Source organism: Rousettus aegyptiacus, unplaced genomic scaffold, assembly GCF_014176215.1.
Source record: "Rousettus aegyptiacus isolate mRouAeg1 unplaced genomic scaffold, mRouAeg1.p scaffold_m13_p_14, whole genome shotgun sequence".
Taxonomy (NCBI): Eukaryota; Metazoa; Chordata; class Mammalia; order Chiroptera; family Pteropodidae; genus Rousettus; species Rousettus aegyptiacus.
Window position 1 is genome coordinate 31,647,198 of NW_023416289.1, and position 19,260 is coordinate 31,666,457.

A 19,260-nucleotide genomic window follows, 5' to 3' on the forward strand; every position below is an offset into this window, starting at 1 on the left:
CCACTGCTGCCGTTAGAGCGGTTTTAATTAGCTGCAGGATTTTAATGATCTGAAATCAAGAAGAACCCCATCTCAGAAGTAAAGCAGGAGCCGCACACATGGAAGAACTCATCCGACACAACAGATGGAGGTGTTGCTCTCTGGGGATTGGGCTGTGTGCTTTGTTTCGGCTGGGAGCAAGTGAGTTACTGAGGCCAGGAGGCTGAGGAGGAAAGCAGAGGTCAGTCCGAGCACCAGGACAGAGCTGAGGTTCAGCGCCTCTGCCACCAGGGCGAATGCTTGGTGCTAGATTCAAGGTGATGGCAGTGCCTGGCTCTATTCTCCTCAAGTTGCCATAGCAGCCTCTCTCCTGATGAGCAGCTTCTCCTGCAGCCCTCAGCAGGGAGGGAGGGACGTCATTGTTCACTCCAGCCCGTGTGAGGAGGAGACTAACTGGACAGAGAACTTTCCTGGCCCGTGGTCCACACACTACATGGGTGCATCCATGGGCATATGGCTGGACGCCTCCCGTTGCCTCCAGTGGGGCATGGGGGTGGGTCCCCACAGCCAGAGGGGGTCCTCTGGTGACTGGGGGGAGCATCTAGGCCTTGGAGCAGCCGCAGCCAAGCATGTCCTTGGAGCCGTCCATTCATCGGCCTGCCAGCCGGTTGCCACTAGAGGTGCATGTGTCTTGGCTGAATTCCCAAGTCCTTGCTTGTACCTTAAGTGGATTTTCTGAAGAGACAAATTTTTAAATCAGATAAATAAGGAAATGGGAGGAATCCTTGGCCCTGCCCTGTGTCCCAGGAGGTGTTTACAAGATTAATTGGATTTCTTTTCTTACAGTAAAACTCGGTGACGCCATTCAGGTCTCAGGAAGAGAAGCCGCCAGGAGGAGTAGAAATTGTGATGAGGGCAGGACCTTCTGGAAACTCAATGGACTGTTTATTTTTCTTGCCTTACCCTCCCCACTCCGCCCCCAGTTGCTTGAGTTTCCTTATTGTCTGCTGGTCTTAAAAGGGAGGCAGGGAGGCGGGGAGGTAGGGGAGGGGTCTCTACTTGTCATTGTTACAGAGGGTGATGCAGTACGTTGGGAAGATTCAATAGTCCTAGCGAACAGAGGCCTGTAAATGTGTTTATGGGACCCTGAGCAGCCCAGCCCCACCTGTGACAGATCATAGCGTCCACTCCCCAGGCAGCAGCTTGATCCCCAAGAGATGGGGACAAACAGCCTCCAGACCAGCATCTTCCTGTGGCCTTGAAAATAACCCGTGATTTTAATATCAAGGAGCCTCAGAGGAACAATAGGGGATCAGATGTGCATACTCTCTGCAGTGTGTGGTGGTGTGTCGGTGACCTCTCTTCTACTCCCCACCTTTAAAGGAAAGAGGTTCTTATAGATTTTATGATGTTGTCCCCCTCCTGGGGCACCGAAGACCCAGCCAGACTGCTAACCAGTCACCCAGGAGGGTAGGCATGCTAACCTTTTGATTTCTGTTTGCACAGAGCAGGGAGTTAGCTGGCGAGATGGTCTCCAGTGAGAGCAAACACTGACGAGAGGATCCCAGGGTAGGAGGCGGCGTTGAGGCTGGGGTCTGATGCGTAGGGGCCGTGTGACTCTAACTCCAGGGCCCTGGGCATGGAGAGGGTGCTCGTATTCTCTCCGGCACCAGCAAAGGAGGGGGTTTCTGAAAAGAAAAATTTAGGCGGTTGACGCCCCTGCCACAGTGAGGGTGCAGGCCCTACGTCTGTGCCCTCTCCCGCCTCCCCCACGCACAGCTTTGGGGGCAGGGATGTGGGCCTCGTCCTAGCTCCCAGGCACACAGGCTGTTGGAGCCTGGCTCCATGTGGTGGGTTGGTTTGGGCCAGTTCAGAAACAAATGGGGTGGAGGGTCATGACTGCAGGACAGGAGAAGTCTGTGCTGGCTCGGATGGTGACAGGGTGACAGTGTGACAGAAGAGGGGACTGGCCAGCTCTTTAGTCACTTCTGCAGCACCTGCTACCGTGCAAACAATGTGATGATGATCACATGGGCACATGAGACCTCTTTTTTCATCGGAGTTTTTGGGCTAGGGTTGGGTGGCACTTTATTAACTGTTTTACCAGGTAGCTATGTGCTCTAGCTGTTAACTTGCCATTCTCCCTCCTCCTCCCTCCTTCCTCTCTCTTTACCTGCCTTTCTCTTCCCTCCCCCCTTCTTCCCTCCTTCCCTTTCTCCTTCCTCATGAAATGTCCTGACATCAGAGGTCACCCTAGATAAGATTGGCCTTCTGGCCTCGTGTCTGACCCGGGAGGCTGGCGTAGCTGCATCAAGTGTGTCGACACCATGACCAGCATGACCCAGGCCTCTTGGCAATTTCCTTACAGCTGGGGTCTTGCTGGGGACCATCAGCAGTGTGCATGTGCAGATGCTCGCCGGTGCGCACCTGGGCCTGTGTGTGTATGCACGTTAGTGCATGTGCGTCTGCTCTGGAAAGGCCTTGAACTGCCTCCCCTACTCCCCATCCAAGGATCTTAACCCCACTGCATCATGTGTAATGCCATTTCCACTCTTTCAACTCTTTTCCATGACTCCTTGGGAATCCTGAGGGGTTAAGTCAACTGCTGGGAGTGGGGGGCAGAGTGGGGTGGGAGAGAATAGCTCCACCTTCTCTATCAGTAGCTCACGCTTCCCCTGGACCTCAGGCTGGCCCTGGTGGGCCCTGCACGCAGTGCCTCAGAGACTGCAAGGCATTGGGCATGTTGCAGGCAGAGTTGAAAGTGGCCTTGTCCTTCAACACAGCCTGGGGCCTGCACTGGCCTCCAGAACAGTCCTTATCCAGGGCAGCCATGGAGGAGGAGACCAGGAACCCACATGAGACACTTCAGACCCTGAGCCATTGAGAATGTGTGTCTGCCCATTTTTACCCACTGCAGTCCCAGGGCAGGGGGTCCCGGTGATGCCAGGAAGCAGCAGTCTTTCTCTGAAGTGGGGTTCAGTGCAGTGAAGTTGGAGCCAGCCTGAAACCCCAGAGCCAACTGGGCCTGGGTCTGGGCCTGGGGCTGGTCAGACGCAGAGCCTGGCTCAGTGCTGCCTCCCAAACATAAAAGCTGGGAGGTCGTGGGAACCACCTGCTCAGCACGGCCCAGAGAGCCCGGTGTTCATGCACGTTCTGTGCGTAGAGGCCTGAGGCAGGTTAATTAAAGTTAACTGAGTGAAAAAATAATTACAGAGACTGCAGAAGAGAGAAATCCAAACCTGCAATTTAACGCCCCTCATTCCCAGAGCTTTCCAGTCCCGTCCTTGGGAATTTCTGTCTGGGCAGAAAGGGGGCGGTGCTTCTCTTCTTATTACCCACCTCCTGCCTCCTGCCCCGCAGCCCCAGGCTGGATGCAGAGAGGCAGGAGCTGGGGCTTCCTTCCCCAGCCCCTGGGGGCCAGGTCGGGAATGGGCTCCCTGCACATGAGGAGATCCCAGCAGGGAAACGTCCTTGTGTCCAGCAGCTCATCTGGTCTGGGGCTCGACCCGCCACCCTCCTGTGGTCTCAGAGGCAGCTGGGAGCTGCCCACCTGCTCAGCCTCCCTTGGGCACCGCCCTGTGCCCAGATGCGGAAGCCAGGGCTCCTTGGGCAGAGAGAGGGTCGTGTCCCTGGCCCCGCACTGGTAAGAACAGGTGAAAGAGGACAGAGTGACCCTCCGCCGGGGGAGGGCCTGGGACACCTGCCCCCTCTAGCACCACCCCCTGTGCAGGCGACTCTTCAGCACCACCCCTCTGCAGACTGAGCCTTTCTTTGGGCAGATGGCCTTGGGGTGCCCCCATCTTAGACCCACAGCCTGGTCCACCTGCGGTCACTAGTTGATATTGGGGTATTTGCAATTTCTTTCCCGTCAGGAGGAACCAGGGTATGGGGGTCAGTCATGTGGGCAAGCTCTAGGTCTCCAGTTGCTACAGCAATAGGAACCCATCTGTGGGAACATGAGGAAGTTGGTTCCAGCCTCTGGGCCTCTGGGCCTGGGCCTGATCAGACACAGTCTGGCGCCTTGCCTCAGCCTCCGGCCTGCGGGCCTGAAGATCCCCTAGTCCGGCCATAGCTTCAGCTTCCACTAGCACAACTATCCAGTGGGCCTTGATCCCGCCAGCCCATTGACCAGTCTGTCAGGGAGGGACAGCGTGGGCTGCTGCAGGAGAATGGCTGTGAATCTGCTCCTGACAGCTCTGGGCACGGGAGGCTCCTTCTCAAAGGCTCCCACTCTGTGGACACCCTTGTCTCCAGCACCCCATAGAGGACGGGGCCAGAGCAGAGGAAGATCTGAGGCCTTCTCTGTCCACTGGGCCAGTTGCAAGGGACAAGGACCTGGATTCTTGCCTATACCTAGAACCCACCATGGGGTTCATGCATGCTTGTTTAGAGGCTCAGAGAGCTTCGACAGTGCAGGGGGGTGCGGGGCGGGGAGCCTCTGTCCCTGGCTGTAGGCCCCGGGGCTTTACTCTGGGCTCCCCTAGGCAGATACCAGAGTGTCTCTCTCTCTCTGGTTTTTCTGGGGGTGCCAATACAGGAGACCCTGGAAGGAAGCTAGTGTTCCAGCCACAGGTAGTGACTGGACTTCCCTCAGCCTGCTTTGGGCTTGAAAATGTGGACTGAACATGCCTGAGTAGGCTCTGAAGGGTGGAGGGATCTGAAGATTACACATGGTCATGTACAGTGGCTGGTGCCTCAGCCTGCCCAGAAGGCTCTGCGCCTCGGTGATGGACCACCTTTCTCTCCCTCTGCCCCGTAGACTGTGGCCTGATGGATGCCTGGTGTGGATGATGAGGGAGGAACTCGCCTCCCACACCCAACAGGTGACCCCGGAGCAAGGCCCAGATGACCCTGCGGACTGGAACAATGCGGCTGGCCTGCATGTTCTCGTCCATCCTGCTGTTCGGAGCCGCAGGCCTTCTCCTTTTCATCAGCCTGCAGGACCCCACGGAGCTGACCCCTCAGCAGGTGCCAGGTGAGCTCTCACACTTGGCCCCACCGCCTGGCTCTCCTGCCCAAGGTGCAGGCCTCCACCGTTCCCTGGTGCCAGCTCTGTGCTGAGACCTGGCAGGCAGAGGAGGGGTCGTGGTCTCCTCCTGGGGGGCTTCAGCCTCAATATGGAACATTATGTCTGATGTCATACTGGCAGCCTTAGGGCTCTGACCTCTGGCCTCTGGCCTCTGGCCCATGCACCTCTTCTGGGAATCGTGGTCATGCTGCCCATCCCTCAGCCGGTTATTGCCTTTGGTGAAACTCAGATTTGAGGGGAGTTTTGCCACCCCTCAGTGTCTCTTCCACATGACCTGGGACATCAGAGAGTGAATAATTTCTCCCTGAGCCTTGCCAAATGGGATTCTTTCTCTCCCCAGCTCTGGGGACCCCTCAAATTCAGCTCCTCCAGCATGGGCAGAGGGGTTTGGGGAACCTTTTGGCTTTGTGAGTCTGAGACCGTACCTGCTGGTGCCCTACCTGCTGCCTCCTACCCCACCTGTCCCTGTTGACCCAGAGGAGGGGCAGCCCCTCCCTGACTGGCAGTGGTCTGTGGGGGACAGGGGGGGGGGGTGGCAGTGAGGGGAGAGCAGGAAGGATGGTTCTGGAGCCTTGGGCAGATGGAGAGGGGAGCTTGGACAAGGTGCCCGCTGCCGGTTCAGAGCCCTTCCCTTCCCAAGGGAACACAGCAGGGCTGGAGGACAGCAGGCATCGGGCCAGGGCTGGGGGTCCTCTGCTTTGGAGTGTGAGGAAAGCACTGTTGCCAGGCCCAAGGCCCAGCATCTCTCAGCAGTGGTCCTGGGGGCCTTGTTAGGGAACGGTCCATGGAGACACCCATGTGCTCTGGAACATGGATAATATGAAGGAGGAGTGGAAGCTGGGGGCCTGGCAGAGGGTTTCTGCACCATCCCCGCCAGCAGCACATAGCACACACAGGAGGGCACATAGCACACCCTGGGGGTGGGGCACAGGGTCCTCAGGCCTGCGGCCTCCTCCCAGCTTCTCCTCAGTGCTGGCTGGCTCTCACTCTCAGGGTAGAATGTGGGCCTAGAGGCCATAGGTGGAAAGGCAGAAGGAGCATGAGGAGTCCAGAGTTTGGGCCCTAGGCCTGGCAGCTTCTGCCAGAGGCCCTGGTGAGGGAGACCAATGAGTTGATTCTTTCACCAGCGTCAGTGAGAGGTAGCCAAGGCCGTGGGCCCCAGCAGATGGCAGCCAGTCATTGGTGCTGACTCATACCTAGGCTGGACCCTCACAGATGATGGCTGTCACAGTGTGTCTGGCTGCTCCCCCACTCCTGAAGAAGCAAGGACAAGTGACCAGTCTGGCTCCTCTGTGGGGACTCCGCAGCCTCGCGTGAGCCCTAGAGTGGCCAACGACACTGTGTCAGCAGAATCAGGCCCTCCAGGGCAGTGTCGTCAGGACAGTCTGAGAGCTGGCCCTGCAGTCGTTTATTATCTGCGCAGAAGCAAGCTCCCGAAAGAAGGCCACAGCTTAGGGTACATGGCACCTGTAAATCTTTGGTACATGTCTTGATTTTGTGTGTGGTTAGGTGCACACATGGGCAGAAGGTCCTCGTCACCAGCATCTGCGTTCTGTGGGACGAACCTGGGAGAGAAAGCATGAATGTGTCTGTGGTGTCCAGCTGGGACAGGGGCCCATGCCCCCATCCACGGTACACTCCAGGGGCAGATGCTATATCCCTGGGAGGGGTTAGGTTGCGTGCCACAGTGCACGCCCTGCTGTGCTGTAGCCAGCTGGCAAAGCAGAGCACTTGCTCTTCACATCCTCTGTGAGTAGCGGACTCCTGCCCCTCATGCTGGCCAGCATAGCCCTGCGCCACTGCCCCCCATGCACATGGATGTAGGATTCCCAGGGCGCACTGGTGATCACGGAAAGGAGTGCAGAGCGCTGGGTTGGCAGGGTGTGTAGGACGGACGGAAGCCAAAGCCAGCATCTCTATACCCATGGACGCTGCGGGCCTGACAAGTGCAGGCAAGGAGCACTCTTGGGTCTTGAGCTGTCTTCTCTTGGCTGCACATGGAGCTCCACCACCCTTACCATGTGCCAGGTGATGGGCAACCTTGACACTCTGCGTAAATTACATCAAACACACTCATAAAACTTTAAATAATGCTTACTTTACTTTCCCTGAGCAAAGTGTTCCTGACACAGGCTGTTTGTGTTGATTTGTTTCTATTCATTTATTCTTTCCCTGTACTTCTCGCAGCAGCCTAATTGTGATTCGGTACCAAGAAAGCAATATCAAAGTAATTTTCCACAACATTAGTTACAATTTTCTTCTGATCTTTCAAGTGAAACAATCCCATCCTGTTGGCTTCTCTGAGCACATAAACCTTGATTACATTTATCTGTTGGAAACCAGTGCTAACAAAGTGTATATATCCAGTTGTATGGGTGGGTGGCCCCAAAGGCCCCAGATGGGCCTTCTCCCTGTGGATTTCTGCCTGTGGGAGGTGCAGACGCAGGAGGGTGCCCTGCCATCTGGATCAGGCAAGGCCGCTGGGGGCGGCCATCTACGGAGAAAATTCCGCGAGCCGCTCCGTCTTCCACAGTGGCAGAAAGTTCACTGGGAGCTGCTGTTGGTGGTGCCAACCAAGGCGGAAGAGGGAAGGTGGGCAGGTGAAGATTTGGAAACAAACTTGCAAAGGTAGTCTCTTGGTCTCCTGCAGTCGGAGGTGTCATTCAGACTTCTCTCACGCAGCTACCAGGTGTTAACAGCACCTGAACTTCTCAGGGACCACTCAGCAAACCTCACCTGGCTCGCGCATTAGATGCAATCTTACGGGGTTGCCAACTCTTGTAAATCAAATAGTTTTTTCAAAAACGTTTGCTGTATTTAAGTCGAACCTTTTGAAACGTGAATCACTGCCAGTTAACCAACCTTCGTTCTAAGATTAGATTTTCTTGTGTATCAGAGAAATCCCCTGTCCAACTACTTCCTAGCTTCCAAAACTGCCAGGCCCTGATGCTTCAAGAGCCACACTTTTTGACCCAGGAGACTAGCCTGGCCTCTTCCCTAAGCAGAAGTTTCGGAGAGCGTGCCGGAACTGGGAAGGACACATCCTGACGTGCTAGCCCCTGGAAAGGCAGAAGACAGGCTCCACACCCGTGGCTGGGCAAACCGAATTTGTATGAGCTGCTTCCTTTATGTCGTTTTTATTACAGACAGTTTGGAACACACACAGAAATAGATTAGAACCGTACAGTGAACCCCACGTACTCATCACACAGCACCCCCAATATGGTCAGGCTGGCCCCATCCACTTCCCTCCTTCTGTATGATTTCGAAGCTTATACCAGATGGAATATCAATTTAGCCACAAATATTTCAATATGTTTCTCAGTTTAAAAGATAAGAACTTTTTTTTTTAATATTCAACAATTTCCTATTATCATCAGATATCCAGCTGATGTTCAAATGTCTCCTCATCTCACAAATATTTTAAATACCTTTATTTCGCATTCGTTGTAATCAGTACCCAGATAAGGCCTACACGCTGCAGTCGGCGGGTGAGTCTTTAGATCTCTTCCATCTGCAGGATTCCCTCTCTGTCTTCTCTCTTGCTATTTATTGAAGGAAACTGGGTCACAGTCCTGTCAAGTTTCTCACAGTTGGGATGTTTGCTTTTTGTGTCCATTTGGTATAGTTCAACATTGTCTTTTGTTCTTCGTATTCCCAAAAAATTAAGTAAACTAGCAGTTCGATCGGATATAGGTTTGGTTTTTCCTTCTTTCTCTGGTCAGAATTCACACGTGGTCCCATGTTCTTCCATCAGGAGGCGCACGTCTGCCTGGCTTTCTCACGTGATGCTGGCCTCTCATGGTGACGCCTAGATACATCCCTTCATTAGGGCTGGACAATGCGATGTTCTGATTTTATCATTTCTTCTTCATTCTTTAAAGTGGGATGGATTCTGTTTCACTGGGGTGAAGGGAGTCATTGCTAGTGACCCATGAAGCCAAAGCGAATGGTGGAGCGATTGGTTTATACATTGATACATTTAAAAACGTGACTTTATGATATAGATTCTGTTGGTAGCACACTATAAATAGTTTTTATTTAAATATTTGGTTTTTGCAGAGTGGGTTTTCTGAAAGCGGGGCCACCCCACGTTTCAGTGATATAACTACTTTCTCGAAGCCGTGCAGTTGCGGGTCATGGTGCCGGGGATTGGGGCTGGTACTGGCTGTCAGGCGGCAAGGCAGCCCTGATGACGGCAAAGGTTCCCTGTCCAGGGGCCCCAAGTGCAGACAAGGGGCTGGACAGCCCCGATCACTTCCTGGTCTACAGCCTGCCCCAGGGCGTTCCTTCCAGGGCACAAGGGCACCCACCGGTAATAATAATAACAAACATCGATCAGGCATTTACCACGTGCCAGGTCTTATGCTAAGTACTTTACATGTCTAAATGCATGTAATTCTTATAATCGATGATTATTCCTACTTACAGATGAGATGCCAATAGCGTGGACACACAAACAGCAACACCGCTGATGCTGGCACACACTCTCAGCACTCACCTTGTGCCAGGCACTGTCACAAGCACTTTACACATATTTGGCATTTGTTTAATATTTTCAATACCTCATGAATTAAGTACCATTACACTGTTTGACACACGAAACTGGTTAAGTGCTGTGCTCAAGGCCACCCAGCTTTGGGCTTCAGAGCTAGGATTTGTCCCTGTGTAGCTGGCTGTTGCCCACTGTACCTACTGCCTTCCCAGTAACTGTGATGCTCAGTACTGCCTGGCCTGGGCCCAGAGCAGAGCCTGGGCAGAAAGAAGAGCATGGGTCAGGGTTCGGAGGCATGAGAGAATGTGGCATGGCAAGAACTCCCAGTGATTAGGGGCTGGCGTGCAACCTATGGATATAGACTTGTGGCTGAAGACGCAGCCAGGCCCGGGGCCTGGGAGCCCTTGCAGCATTGCAGAGGCGTGAGGCTTTGCCGCAGGTGATGGGAGCTCAGGGGATTCTGAGGCGGGAAGTGGCCATTAGAAGTCCACTCTAGTGGCTGCATGTCGTGGAGTTGTGGGCGGGGCTGGGAGGGGATGACAAGCACAGAGAGACCCGCTGGCAGAGGCCGAGTGAGGCCTGAAGAGATGGCAAGGCTCAGGGTGGAGAGGGACTGGGAGGGGTGGATTCAGGGCATTGGGGTCAGGTGCAGAGTGGGTGGGAGGATGAGGGGCGTGAGGAGGGCAGCTGTCTTGGTTCAGAATGACTCTGGCTTACAGTTTCTGGCTCTGGCAGATGAGGTTGGGGTGCCACGCACTGAGGCAGACATGCCAGATCGGAAGTCGTCTGGGGGAGCAGGCTGCAGACCACACATTCCGTTTTAAGCAGATGGTATCCGAGATGCTAGGCAGGGTGTGAAGTTACCCTATAACTCCTTTACCCAGGGCCCCGGCCCCACAGACCTCAGGGCCAGGGGAGACAAGCAGGTAACCCCCACCCTGCCCCACCCCTACTCTCCCTGCATCTCCGTTAACACACGCACTCCTTCCCATTCATGCCTCAGAGGACAGAGCCCTGGCTGGAGTAGTCAGGAAGGCTTCCTGGAGGAGGGAAACTGTGGGTTGCTTGTTTACCTTCTCCATCTCACAAGAGATGACCAGGTGCCGACCTCCAGCAGAAGCTGTGAAGTAGGCTTGGATGAGACTCTGTCGAAGCCTGGGGTTTCTCCCCACAGCACACACTGCTGAGTGTCTGGCCCGGTCTCTCACAGCTAGAAATCAACAAAGCCAGAATTTCGAGACCCATGGGCCTGACTGACTCCAGGGTCCTGCTCTGGTTCCCTGGAGGCAGGGCTATGTTGCCTAGAAGAAGTGTGGTCCTCATTCTTGGTCCCAAGGTTCCCAGGGACACGCAGCCCTGCCTGTGCCGGTGGCCAGTGATGAGGGTTTGTCTTGTTCCCGCAGTGACTGTCTTTGTCCAGGTGTGCCCCTTGGAGCTCTGAGACCACATCAGCAGCCTAAAAGGCCTGGGCGGACCAGGCCCACAAGAGTGAGCTGCGAAATTCTAACAGCTCACCCGTGTGAGGGTGACAAGAGTGATGGAGTAAATGGAAGTGTGGTGGCTGGGCCTCCTTGGCCCTCTCGGGGGAGGGGCGGCCTGCTGGGCCGAGTTCTCCAAGCCGGCGCTCCTTCAGGGCCGGGGAGCCAGCCCCTCCAGTTTCCCCAGAGCTGGCTGCTTTCCCCAGACAGGTGGGTTTACTGGAATCCTCTCAAGCCTGTTTCCTGAAACTATTTTCTAACGGCATTGCGGAACATCATATATATTTTCTACAAACCTTGTGAGGCTGACACATCCTTGTTGTGACTGTGAATATCAGAAGTGACATGTAATTGCAGTGATCCATCCTGTTAAGTAGCTGGCAATCTATCATTGCGAAATCAGCAGGGCTGGGACTCTCGGAACCGGTGTTTCTAAACAATGCATCGCAGCGTGTTCAGGCTCTCTGCGAGCGAGAGCTGCCCAGGCTCCCGAGGATCCGCCTAGCCCTCCCTCCACCCACCTGTCTGCAGCCGAAGGAAATTGTACTCTGGGTTGAACCACCCACTGAGTTTCATTCTCTGGAGAGTCCTCTCCCCGCCACAGCCTGCACCCTGCACCAGGCTCTCACAGTCAGGGCTGTGGGTGGGGATGCCTGTAACGGGGCCCCTTCCAAGAGTGGCCGCTTGGGCTTCCTGCCCCGCTCTCCCTTGTAAACTCAAAAGTCGCTTTGTGGGGCTTCTTCCTGGCGCCACGGATGGGCTGTGAGCTGGAGCACTGACGGGCTCCATGTGGACAGTGAAAGTGCTGGAGATGGGGAAGGGCCCGGGGGCGGCCGGAGCCCGGGGGCACAGATGGCCGAGCCTGCCTCGATGGGGTGGGAGCATTGAGACAGGGCCTGCGTATCTGGGGGGTGGGTAGCACTCACACTGTGTTCTGTGCTAGTTCCAGGGTGACATTGATTTTGCACTGTGGAAAGTGCCCCCTGGAGTTGTGCAGAGGGCAGTACGGATGCAGGAGCAGACGCGGGGCCCCCACACGGTGATCAGCCAGTGAATACCAGAAAGGGGGTCAGTGTCAGACAGGCAGCCCTCAGGTGTAGGCACCCAGAGCCCAGTGGGTTTGGGGGGCCCTGGGGGTGCTGGCTTTGGGGCCTTCTCTGGATAGTGCTTTTGAGGGTAGGTCTTCATGAAGGATCCTCACTACTCCCCTGGGCTCAGGGCACCCACTGCAGCCCCATCTCTGCAGTGGGAGTTGGTCTGCCCCCACCCTCTTTGACCTGAGACCAGGCCATGGAGCGGCAGCAGCTCCCGGCACCTTCTTTCTTGGTGTGGTATTGATTTCCTGGGTTCTTCCACCCTCCCGCAGGTGGAGGCCACGTTTCCCTCCTCCCTGCAGAAGACGCCCTGGGGGTCTCCAGCCTGAGCCTCTCTTTCCTTTGGTGCATTAAAATATGCTAAATGAAAAATAATGAGCATGTAGGAACTAATAACAGGAATCACCTAATTAAATTAAGAAATAGACATCGTATCGCTCTAATCTGAAAATTCATATTAATAGAAAATGGTCTCAGAATTGTTTTACTAAAGGTTCCTAGGGGTGGGGAAATTAAAAAAGGAGAGCAGAACAGACTATTGGGACAATCATATCCAGTAAGAGCAAGACTTATGTTTTAAAGGAGCTAAAATAAAATGCTAAAAATAGAACACAGCATCATCGTGTGGATCTAATGAAGTGATGGACAAAAATGGCTTTGAAAACCACAGAGCTCCACACACATGTATGATGCTAATTTTTAAAACGAGACAATGTAATTAGCTTCAGTGTGCATGAAACGCAGTACTAGTTACAGTTTATTGGCACCTGGCATTGTCCCAGTGCCCTTTATTTCATCCTTTTTCACCCTGTGAGGCAGGCGTCACTGTCCCCAACTTAGAGAGGTTAAGTCAGATGCCCAAAGCCCTGCAGCCAGAGTGGTCTAAGTCAGGATTCGAACCCAGGTGCGCCTGATTTCAAAGCCCTTGCTTGGCTCACTCTGCTCCCCTTGCCTGTTGCTACTAGCTAATGTCATGGTCTACATCTGTATTTTCTGATGTTTTTCTATCATCCTCCCAAAGGCCAGTTCTTGCCGTCGCCCAGTAGATTTCAGCAGCAGCCCGCCTCCTCGAACCTAGCCCCAAGGCGTCTCTGGTGTCTTGGTTGATGAAGCCCACACAAAGACACCTTCTGAAGTTACAGTCCGGCTGGGAAAGTGGGTCTCCCATTGTGTCCAGGCCCGGGCGGGGGCCGAGCAGGGCTGGCGGTTCCGCTGCCTCGCCAGCCCCCGGAAGCCCTGGTTTCAGGTTGTGTCTCTGTATCAGCCGATTGTTCCCCCAGGCCCCTCACTCAGGGGGTGAATCGGGCTCTGTCTGCCTGCGACATGAGTCATGATTCAGCAGGCCCAGAGCGGGGCTCAGGTGTGAGCTGACCCCTTTCCTGCTCTGCTGGACCGGAATGAATGGGAGGGACCCAGAGAGGAGGGGAAAGGGATCAAGTCTGCGTGTGAGATGCCCCAGAATCATTCTGGTCTAGGACGCCCTGACCGCACCTCGGCTGGCATTGACCCCGTGTTAGGGTGGTGCTAGGGAGACATTCTAGATGGGGCTGAATTTCCTTTCCTTCCACCTGTGCCCCCCCATACCTCCCCCACCTCTGTCCCCATTCACAGCCCAGGCATCTTCAGTGAGGGTCACCCGACATCAGGCATCTTCAGTGAGGGTCACCCGACACCCCCCCCCATTCAAACCAGAAGATCTGGTGGGGAGAGCAGGAGGGCAGGGCGAGACCCCAGTCCCAAAGTGGCACAGGGTCTCAAGGGGTGGCCCCTGCTGCCTGGCTTGCCTCCAGGTTCAGCCTCAGGGCCGTGGGGAAGGGAGTGGGAGGGGTGGGCTTGGGACACACAGGGAATCAGAAAACCGCACTCATGGCCAGCATGGGGAAGCTTAATACACGCTTTTTCGAGGCCCCACTAAACCTTCCTAAATTCCTGAGTTGCTAACATGGACAGTGGAGAAATGGTTCTGTGCCTGAACAGGGTCCAAAGACAGGGCCGTTGCCATGGTTGCTGTCTTTCTCCATGGCCACTAGGTGGTTCTTGTTTCTTCCAAATCCTAGAAAGGTCATGGTGATAGTTATGGCAACAGACGCGTGGAAGGGCTGGCTCCGGAGGCCGATGACACATCTCCGGTGCAGGAGGCCCATCAGGGACACCATGAGTGTAGGCTGAGGCCCTCGGGCCTCACCTTCCAGCCCCTCCTGTTTATGGTGACGCCTTTCATGTGGCTTTAGGGTCTATATGGGCCTTCTCCTTCCCAAAATATTTGCAGGAAGTCGGGAAGTCAGGCAGAGCTCATCCAAGCCAGAAGCTCACCCTTACATACCTGCCGATGCTTTCATTGTAAAGCTTATTTCCCAGGATTTTTGGCTCTGCAGTTTTAATTTGATCATGGTGGAGCTTAGTGGAAGTGGACGATACTCTCATTCAAAAATGTTTACTCATATGGGAAAAACAACTGAACCTCAGTAGCTTCCATTTCTCCCCACAGCCACAGCTAGCTGGCTTCTGACAGCGGGGTGAGGAGCGTACGGGGGTCTTCCCGTTCTCGCAGTCTGGTGTCCAGTCAGGAAGTTGGGCCCTAAGGCATTTTCCAGCCCTCGGAAGACATTCCAAATGGAAGATCAACTATAAAGTAGGCTGGCCCCATCCAAGCTCAACCTCCACCTAGCTTGGTTGCTCTCAAAGCAGCTCAGGGTCCAGTCCCTGGCTAGCGGCCTCAGGGGGTCCAGTCCCCAGCCAGTGGTTCTCAGACCAGGCCATTCCCAACCTGGGTTGGACTGAGGGAGTGATCTGTGTCTAAATGTGCTTTGTCTGGTGAGAAGTAGCCTGGAAGGAGTCTGGGACTCCCACCTCACCTCCTCAAAAATGGACAACTATTTGTGAATGCACTTGACCTTTGCCCTCAGGGTCTGGGCCCCTCCCTAGTGGCAGAGAGATGAGGGAGAGAAAGGGATAATGAGGGGGGATGTCAGGGAAAGCTCTGTCGGGTCTCCAGGTCCATCAGAAAATGTATACTAAGCACCATCTGCAGGGTGGGGTGGGGGTGGGAACCGCCGGGAACAGAATGGGGACGTGGACGGACATCTCCTGGGTGGGCTGCTGCTTGGCTCCAGCCAGGAGTTCTGTGTGGGATGCGGGCCCAAGGTGGCCAGATACTCCTTTTTATTTTATTTGTTTCAAAGAAGCTAGGAATCTGTAACATACTAATGTAAATTTTCTCAATTTTTAAGTGGGAGCTCAGATTTTAGAAGGTGTTTTCAGAGTCAGACAATAAGTCACTTCTGAGCCTGCTGTCGGTTGGGTGGGCTGGAAGGAGAGGATCTGTTCAATACCCCAAACCTCCCTGAGGCTGAGACCTGTTCCCTCTTCCCCTCCCCACACCGCACCTACCCTGTGCGACTCTCCCCCTCCCCTCAGGACAGAGAGGTGGCGGATCCCCCGGTGGGGAGGGACTCATTACTCTTCCCAACCCCAGCAGAACTGGCATGAAGCCAGACCCCAGACGAGTCATGGACAGAGCTTCTCCATGTGCCTGTTGACCAATATGGAGCCCAAGGGGGCCCCTATCTGGTTCAGAGGGTCAGGAGCCCTGCCAGATACCCGTTCACCATTTCGGGCATAAGACTTGGGGGTTCTAGAAGGTGACTGGTCAGCAGAGATGCGAGCAGAGGGGTGGGGCCGGGGGTGGGGGTTTGGGGAGGGTGCGTGTTGGAAACCTCCTTTCATTTACACACACTTATTCATGTGCAAATATATCCCCCCACCCGCAAGTTTTTGTTGCTATGAATAAAGGAGGAGTCATTTCTGGACAAACCTTCCTGCAAAGGTGAGCCCTTCACCAAGGAGCTAGGAGGTGAGCTGTGGGTGCCCTGTGGGGTGGGCTTGCGTTTTCAATGGAAGATGATTTCCTGTTTCCCACAGTGATGGAGTGTGGCAGGGACAGCTACACTGGCCTTCTCTCTTCTCTACCTAGGACACTGTCTATGGCAGTCAGACAAGGGTCTCCTGGGAGAGGTGGCAAGAGGCACTTTGCAGACAATTTCTTCATTGCTACCTCCAGGTCAGGGTTGATGCTACCGGGGTTGTGAGTGGGACCAGAGACCCCAAGGGAGTCCCAACAGCGTCCAGGAGGTGGCACCTGTGGGGGCGGGGGGAGGGGGCGTGGTCAGAGCCGTGGTGATGTAGTGAGTGCTGAGCACCTGCTGAGCATCAGCACTGCACTTTATGTGCTTTGCAAATATTCTCCCACTGAAGCCTCACAGCACCCTGTCTGTTTTATAGATAGGGAAACTGAGGCACAGAGAGGTAGAGTCAATTGCCTAAGGTTACACAGCCAGAAAGTGGCCGTGCCTAAACTAGAACCCAGGTCTTCAGTTCCCAGACACACAGGATCTTACTGGTGACTGAGCTGGAAACGCCACACTCTGAGACACGATAGTGAAGGGCCAGCCTGGGGCCCACACGGCTTTGCCACCTGACGTTTGGGGTGTGCTTTGTTCCTGTGCCTCGCAGACATCTTCTGATCTGTGCACACATGTGTGTGCTGGTGAAGGGATGGGGGCCTCTGTGAACACGTGTGTGTTTGGCTCTCAACCACAATCGCGTGTAGTAGTGTGTGAGTACACAGCCATGAGGTGTGTGCGTGCCTCAGGCTCACAGCTCACATGGAAAACACTTCCCACTGAGCTGTGGGGCTGGCTGCTCCGAGTGCATGCTGACATTTTTACCCACCGTGAGCAGGCATGGGACACAGGGTCATGGCCCAGGCTGGGGTAAATGACGTTGGCACCACAAGGGCAGTTGTCAGCCAGAGATGGGTGAGGAATTGCCATGTGAGCAGAAATGTAGCAAAACTAGTTATTGTAACCCCCTGCCCATGACCTAGGCAGACCAAATAATAAAATTATGTTCATAACATTTCAAGTCGAGTGATCGCTGCTCAAATTAGTTCCTTCCCAGAACCCAGCCAGAAGTAGCAGCAGTAATGAAAAGATTTGCTGGGCTTAAGCCAAGTTCACCTGCCAAACAGGTACAATACACAGGACTTGTGAAACGTGTGCGGGCCTTGTCCCTTCCTAGGCAATGGGAGGGACAGTCAGCAAGAGAAGAAAGACCACACACAGGCCAGGAGGAGGTGGGTTTTTATTGCTGGGGCACTTTTCCACTATCACTCATTTATTGTAGAGATGTTAAGGAGCTCCACCCGGCCGGGCACTGAGATTCTGCAGAGAATATGTCTACGAGGTCCCAGTTCTCACTGAACTCACAGGGACACAGAATGATGGGAATTGCTGGTGTCCACCCTCACGTCTTCCCAAGCAGGAGGTTCAGCTCTGTTGCCAGGAGCTCTTGATGTCTGGAGCCATCTCCTCCTTCCATTCTGTAGTCTTAGACTTGGGTCTGAGGCTAATAACTTGCTGGGACTTCTCGCTGATCAGAGAAAGAGAAAGGAAGGGCATTATTAGCACGGTTTGACCCTGGTCTGATCTTCCTGTGACCTAGAGAGAGGGGCCAGGGAGCCAGGCCTAACAGCAGGAGTCAGTTGGAGCTGGGACATCCCCCTACCAAGCCTGTTTTTCATTTTTTCCATTCGTTTCACTGAGGGGAACATACAGCCCTTCTCAGGGGACAGAAAATGCCAGAATTCCATGAAAGCAAATTCCAGGTGTGGCCAGTGTAGCTGACTGAGTTGATGTGCCCTCCCTCCCAGAGCAAAACAGAATCTAAAACTTCTTTAAAATTGAGGTAAGAGAAATCCCAGGAGCCAGAAAGTGAGAGAGATTAGAGGGAAGCTGTGAACTCCCGGGAATAACTGCCATGGGGCGGGGCTAGCGCCTTTTTTAAAAAACAGCTTTAATTCAGGTAAAATTTACATCATAATATTCACCTATTTTACATGTACACTTCCAGGATATTTAGAAAATTTACAGAGCTGTGCAACTATCACTGCGATCCAATTTTAGGAGATTTTTATTGTCCCCCACCCCCTAAATCTCTCATGCCCATTTGCAGTTACTCCCCGTTGCCCTGGCAACCACTGACCTACTTTCTGTCTTTATAGATTTGTTTTTTCTGAACATTTCACATAAGTGTAATCATACGATACATAGTTTTGTACATCTGCCTTCTTTCACTTAGCATATCGTTTTGAGATTCATCATATTGTGGCTTATATTGGTAGCTTGCTCTTCTTTATAGCTGAATAGTATTCCATTACATGGAATTTTGGTTTGTTTATAGTTTTGGACATTGGGATTGTTTATACTTTTATTTGGCTGTTATGACTAATACTGCTATGAACATTCATGTGCAAGTCTGTGTGTGAATACGTTTTCATTTCTCTTGGGTAGACACTTATGTTGTATAGTAAATTTATGATAAATTTTTAAAGAAACTACCAAACTGTTGCCAAAATGGCCGCACCATTTACATTCCCACCAGCGGGCTCCAATTTCTCTACATTTTCATTATCTGTCTTTTTAATTATAGCCATTCTAGTGGGTATGAAGTGGTGTCTCATTGCGGCTTTAATTTGAATTCCTCTAATGACTAATGATATTGAGCATGTTTTCATATGCTTAGCCATTTGAATACCTTCTTTAGTAAAATGATCTATTCAGATCTTTTGCCCATCTTTTGAATGGTTAGCCATCTTTTTTATTGAGCTGTTATTCTTTATTTTCTGGATAAAGTACTTACTAGATTTGATAATTTCTTCCATTCGCGGTTTGTCTTTTCATTTTCTTAATGGTGTCTTCAAAGTGCAAAAGTTTTTCAATTTGAAGAAGTATGGTTCATAATTTTTTCCTTTTATGTATCAGGCTTTTGGTATTGTATCTAAGAAGTCTTTGCCTAACCTAAAGTCATAAAGACTCCATGTTTTCCTTAGAGTTTTATATTTTTAGCTCTTACATCTCTGTGATCCATTTTAAGTTAACTTTTATTCTTTGTGTGAGGTAATGGTCTAACTTCATCTTTTTGTGTGTGGACAGCCAACTGTCTTGTGGCACCACTTGTAATGACCATCTTTTCCCCCATTGAATTGCCTTGGCACTTTGGTCAAAAAATTGGCCATAAATCTAAGGTTTTGTTTCTGGTGTCTCAATTCTATTCCATTGATCCCTATGCCAATAGTACAATATTTTAATTATTGTAAGTTTATAACGAGTTTTGAAATCAGGAAGT

At 53.0% G+C, this 19,260-nt stretch overlaps 1 protein-coding gene across 3 annotated transcripts in view; it reads left to right on the plus strand.

Moving 5' to 3' along the window:
- The window catches only part of CHST8 (carbohydrate sulfotransferase 8), a 113,014-nt gene that overhangs the window by 44,764 nt on the left and 48,990 nt on the right, over window positions 1-19,260 (plus strand). For all 3 annotated transcript variants that reach the window (XM_036231577.1, XM_036231576.1, XM_016166082.2), the window contains exon 2: window positions 4,739-4,954. In XM_036231577.1, coding sequence (XP_036087470.1) covers window positions 4,825-4,954 — 130 coding nt within the window. In that variant the 5' untranslated portion in view covers window positions 4,739-4,824. The remainder of the gene's footprint in view (window positions 1-4,738; window positions 4,955-19,260) is intronic.